The 6000-nt window shown below is 39.0% G+C and overlaps 1 protein-coding gene across 1 annotated transcript in view; it reads left to right on the forward strand.

The window, feature by feature from the left end:
* si:dkey-172h23.2 (uncharacterized protein LOC393772 homolog) overlaps window positions 1-5165 on the forward strand; it is a 47493-nt gene extending 42328 nt beyond the window's left edge. The window contains exons 4-6 of the mRNA XM_062420323.1: window positions 3576-3673; window positions 4538-4615; window positions 4801-5165. Coding sequence (XP_062276307.1) covers window positions 3576-3673; window positions 4538-4615; window positions 4801-5064 — 440 coding nt within the window. The 3' untranslated portion in view covers window positions 5065-5165. The remainder of the gene's footprint in view (window positions 1-3575; window positions 3674-4537; window positions 4616-4800) is intronic.
* Window positions 5166-6000: the final 835 nt, after the last annotated feature.

The following is a 6000-nucleotide window of genomic DNA, read 5'->3' on the forward strand; positions in this document are numbered from 1 at the left end:
CAGATTTTTTTAGACATTTTAAGGTTTAAAAACATACAATGGAGAGATGAAAGGAAAGGAGGGAGAGAGTGATACTGCTGGCCAGACTGGAACTAGTCTGGGTCATAACACCCAAGCTAAGTAGTACAACAGCCAGTGCAGTGTGCTGTGTCAGTGTGGGTGTCTTTTGGTTCATGTATGTGCAGCATTACAACATGCTAAAGGGCTGGATGAAGGTCCCAGCCAATCACATCACTGCTGTCATTGCTCTTAAACAGCTGCACCAATCACAGTAAAGCATGATAACATTAACTTAACAAATGAAAAGACTTCAGAGAGGAAATGATAGGATAGCATCAACCTGACACAGTTTCAGTCATAATTCTGCTTTATCTCACATCATATTGTGATTAATGTGACAGATTGTAATGTACAGAGTTAGAAGTGATCAGTCTGATGTGTGTAGACGTTTGACAATATTACACAATGAGCAGATTGTCAGAGAAGTGACTGATGACTTTCATATCTGAGACCAACAAATCATTGTGTGCTGTCTCATTTCAATGAACCTGCCTCCTGTTTACACTTTGCCTCCCGCCTGTGCATTGTACGCGCTTGGCACCGTAAACCACACACACACACACACACACACACACACACACACACCAATTTCAAGGTCAGGACAACAGCAAACTGTGCTGTTAGCTATGAAAACACAGCTCTCAAGAACAGAGACAGATTTAGTAAAATGATATTGTGGTTTATATTCTCTAAATATAATGAGTATTATTATAATAATGATTTAATTTTCATGATATTATGACTTTTTGTCTCGTGAGATCAAGATTGTAACTTTGTCTTAGAAAATGAAGACTTAAGGCCACTTTATTCTCAAAATATTTCAATTTTATATGTTATTGAACATCTCAACCATTTGGATATGTATGTTGAGAATTAACATTTGAGAAAAGAAGTTAGCATATTGTATATGTTAGGATTAGACAAGGTATGTCATGTTCAATCATTCTTGAAATACAACACCTTTTTTCTCAAAGCTTCTTCTAAGAATACTACTAATATCTGGACTTTTTCTCTTGAAATGTCCTCAAAGGATGAAATCATCTTTTAATGTTAAACATCATGTTAAAGTAACAGCAGTGATTGGAAATAAATGGTCAAGATTTTAAAATATAACGATTTTGCCAGTAGTTACAGGAAGTTATCAGCCCTTAAAGGCTAATATCAATAAGTAGTTATATAGTGAGGGCATCGTTGATATGTCCATGTGAACGATCAGCTGAGTGTTGCATGTGGTACGAGTAGGGCTGGGCCATTATGGCAAAAAACAAAATCACGATTGATTGAACTTTTAACCTTGATTATGATTAATGAACGATTATCTCCACCCTTGATGAACATTTGTGTATTTTCATAGTTTCTTTTGTTTTGTATTTTACACTGCTGCCCTCACACATGAGGATCTTTAGGGAGGTAAAATAATGATGTTTTAAGGTGTGACGCTGTGATTAATGTCTAGTTTACTTGATTAAAACTATGTAAAGATCAGGGTTTGGGTTCAAATGATCACTGGAGACAAGCTTTCACATTCCTTAAAGATATGCAACCTTTACTGTCATGGCAACAGTGAACACCACCATTCATTGACATGAGCAAGATTAAGTCGATTAGAGTTTCTAAATGTCCATTATTTTTCGATGAGTTGCCCAGCCCTAGGTACGAGATGTTTTCCATATTTTACTATTGAGAAATGTTGAACAGCTGGTCAGGCACACCTGCATGTCAATACCAGACATTCCACAGCATGTCTGTCCACGCTGTGACATCAGTGGATTCATCCTGTAAATAAATATCACACTTACTGGGTTTGTGTCTGATGATTCAGACTCTCAGCAGACTATTGCTGCAGTCTGGACTTGATTTAAACCTTTTGATGGTTCAGGCAGTCTTTCAGCTGTGCAGGGTAACTCTACACTTCACCCAGTATTAGTAGTGGGAGACGTCAGAGTTGGTCTGTTGTGGTGGTGACCACACCAAACTGTGATGTAGCATTGCTAGCGCTACATCAGTGCTGTGCTTTGTAAAGTTTTGTGCACATGGCTCTGGCAGAGCAACCTGTAGATGGCAGGGACAGCAGCCTGGGTGTAGTTACTCTGTCTGCCAGGGACACAGCAACTCCTCATCAGATCACAGGGAAGCAGACCACCAGTGACAAACTCTAGGGTCCAGAGATTTAGCCTAGTCCTAGACTAAGCCAAGATTCTGTGAAAATGTCCACTGAGAAACAAGTCTAGTCCTGGATTAGACTTACTACCTGGCCGGGAAATCAGTGTTAAAAGCATTGGTGTAGTCAGTATATAGCTGCCCTGCCTACTGCACTGCTCAGAGCAGTAGCAGTTTCCTGCCTGGCTTCTTGTGCGATGAGAACACCGTGTGTTTAAAGCACTAAGACATTCCTCACTAATGGATTAGATGGATAGAGAGACGGAAACATTTACAGCTTCTGAAGGCACTGCACTAGACCTGTTGTCAGGATTAACAGCAGGCCTTTATGCTTCTTGTCAGACTATTAAGGCAACATGTGGAAACATTTTGATTCTATTTAAAGAGTCCATCTGAAAAATGTGAACATCACATGCATAAATAAGAAACAATTAAAAAGTTTAAACACAATTTCTTTCATAAAAAGTCATTCCTCTACCAAACACATGTGACCTGACACCCTCTTATTATAAATATAGATGAGTCATGGTGGATCATTAACATGGTAGTTGTTCCACATTTTCACAGTTTGTCAGCTACAATGAAGTGATTAGAATAGATGAACAAGGTTTGCTTCCTGGTATATCAATCAATCAATCTTTATTTGTATAGCGCCAAATCACAACAAAGTTATCTCAAGGCACTTTACACATAGAGCAGGTTCTAAACCGTACTCTTCAGGTTTAATTTTAAAGAGACCCAACATTCCCACATGAGCAGCACTTAGCGACAGTGGAAAGAAAAAACTCCCTTTTAACAGGAAGAAACCTCAGAACCAGAACCAGGCTCAAAGTGGGAGAACATCTGCATCGACCGGTTGGGTTAGAGAGGAGAGAGAGGAAGAATAGGAGAGAGAGAGAAGCACATTGAAAAATGGTATATAAATGATAGCTGAGTCTCAAATAGTCAGAGCATTAATAAAATGTGATCTCTTAATTTGGGCCGGTAGGTTTGGAATGGCCTGGGCTGTAATGACTCACAATGTGAAACATTTATACAGGGTGTGATTCACTGACAGCAACCTAACAGCCATCCAAAGAAGAACAATGAAGATATGATGAATGATGTCATGAATTAGAACAGTGTTAGAGGTGAACAGAGAAGATCAATCAAGTCAGTTTTCTTTGTGTATGTTTGAGCCCTGTTGAATTTATGGAATGTTTAACCTGTGTGTGTGTGTGTGTGTGTGTGTGTGTGTGTGTGTGTGTGTGTGTGTGTGTGTGTGTGTGTGTGTGTGTGTGTGTGTGTGTGTGTGTGTGTGTGTGTGTGTGTGTGTGTGTGTGTGTGTGTGTGTGTGTGTGTGTGTGTGTGTGTAGCCCATAATGTGTGTGAGCAGGTCTTGGTGACATTATGTTTGGCTCGGCCTGGAGGACCAGTGGACACACACTCGCAGGAGAGCTTCTGCTTTGTTCAGGTAACTGTCCTGATGGAGTGAACGTCTGCACACTCAGATGTAATATATGTAGTTCATCACAGTTTGATTAAATGAATAACTTTTACTATGGCGTGTCTCCTCATATTTCTCTTGGTGTAAGAGCCAGGCTGACAATCAGTAATGGATGTATGTGTATGTCTCATCTCAAGTCTGAAAACTTCTTCAAACCATATCAAACAATCACAGTCACTTTTAATCAGAATGTCTCTTTCAGTATTTAATCATTTTAACAACCTATGGAAGTTACAACTAAAACAAGTTTGTTTTAATGAGATAATAAATAATCTTCACTATTGTGTAATATCAGTATTTTACTACTTTACTACTTCTCCTTTCAGTACAACTGTGTATTTTTTGTTTTTTTTATTGGTTGTGTACTTATTTATTGTTCTTTACTCTTTTTTTATTGACACTTGTTTACTGTCCACATTGCTGCTGCAATAATGCAGAACTTCCCCATCGTGGCACTAATAAAGGAATACCTTATCTCATCTATATAATGTTATAATAATGTTGCTCTTGTGAAATGACAGTATGGATATAAGAACATAAAATGACATGTTGTTTACAAGAAAAGTTGAATAGTTTCATATTATTCATTTTCACAAGGAATGTCATAATAACATGAAAAGTATCTGAATGTGTGAAAAGCATTCTCATTATAACAGGAAGACATTGTTGTCATGGTGACAGCAATGAGCTGCTGTAAGTATGACAAACCAGTTAAAATGTGTACTTTTCATGAACACTGACATCATTCCTGCACTTGAAGGCACCACACAGTTATCCGAGAGGCCTTCAGAATAATGATGAGTGTCTGTGTGTGTGTGTGTTTGTGTGCAGGATCTGGCTCTCGACATGGCCCACTTCCTGCTTGACAACACAGCTCCACAGGAAGCACTATTATTGGATGATGAGCAGGTAAGAGGGGCTTAAAATTGTTGCATATAGAAAGTAACATTCTAAAATGTGCTATTATTTAGACAAGGCCCAACAACAATTTCTGCTTTCATGTGAATACTGCTTCATTTTTACAGAAAGGGTTTTAGAAGGAGGCCATGAAAGAAAAAACAATAACACAGCTGTCTGTATTTTCTGTCTGTCAGATTCCGTTGAAAGAGTGCGAGAGGTTGGATCAGAGCTTGGCGCTGGCCTTGAAACACCTCACTGTGTGCCACCAGAGGACTGCACCAAGACTGCACACACACACACTGACAGATGTGGACAGACACATGGATAACCAGACAGCGCCACACACAGTGACAGACACACACACAGACACAGACAGACACAGCACAGAGACACGGCTGGACAACTGCAGTGGTGAGTTCACTTCACTGGCCTCATGTCTACCAATGATATGTGAATAATCACTTCTTGTAGGGATAGAAACAAAGCAAATTCCTCAAATGATTATTGGACTGGTTAATTAATCATCAAGAAATGAACATGTTGAAACTATTGATGTGGCCCATACACACATATACACACCGCATGTAAATGTGCTTCAAGAAAAGATTAAATAAACATACAATTCTGAAAACAAAGTAATCTCTTCACTTATTTCCTCTCATTATTTTGAGAATGTCCAGACAGAATGTTCAATATTCTGCCTGACAACCACCAGCTGTCACTGGAGGACATAACTTAGATGAGACTGAGCATGCTGGGTAGATTTATTAACAGAATATTATTAATATATTATCAACAGAAAGAGCTTTGGCTCTCAGTAGCTGTTACTAACGAACCAGTTGTCTCCTGCTGGTTTGAGGTTACATAATAAAGATTCAAACCAGGATCATTGTGGTCACATGGTATCTGCCCTGGACAACACTTTGTTCTTGTTATACATACAATCTGGGTTATCAAGGCTTCTCTCAGAGAAAGTCTATTTTCCTGCATGTTGAGTGCTGAAATGCCTGCATGAATTCTTTACTTCAGTTTGTCATCTCTGTCATTTTCTGTCTTTTCATCTCTCTCGTTATATTCTGTCCTGTTTTTTGAATCTCACAATCAGCAGGAAATTCTATGTCAAACATGCCAGAAACAAAGTTTCCCACTCAGTGAGCAGTTGTAAATGCCGCTCTGTTCTGGATGTTAAAACACTGCCAACTAGCTGACTGGCTGAAGCCTCTGAGGTGATTGATGATGATTCTGATGGCCAGTAGCAGAGCTGATTAGTTTTGTTGGACCCAAGAATTGCTCTCCCACTAGAGGAGCAGCCGTACACAGTGCATGTTTTTTTATTTATACTTTATTTTCTGTCATAACTTCCTTTCTTACATCCTGTGCATGCACATCCTACT

The sequence above is a fragment of the Scomber scombrus genome, chromosome 6, assembly GCF_963691925.1.
Source record: "Scomber scombrus chromosome 6, fScoSco1.1, whole genome shotgun sequence".
NCBI classification, from domain to species: Eukaryota; Metazoa; Chordata; class Actinopteri; order Scombriformes; family Scombridae; genus Scomber; species Scomber scombrus.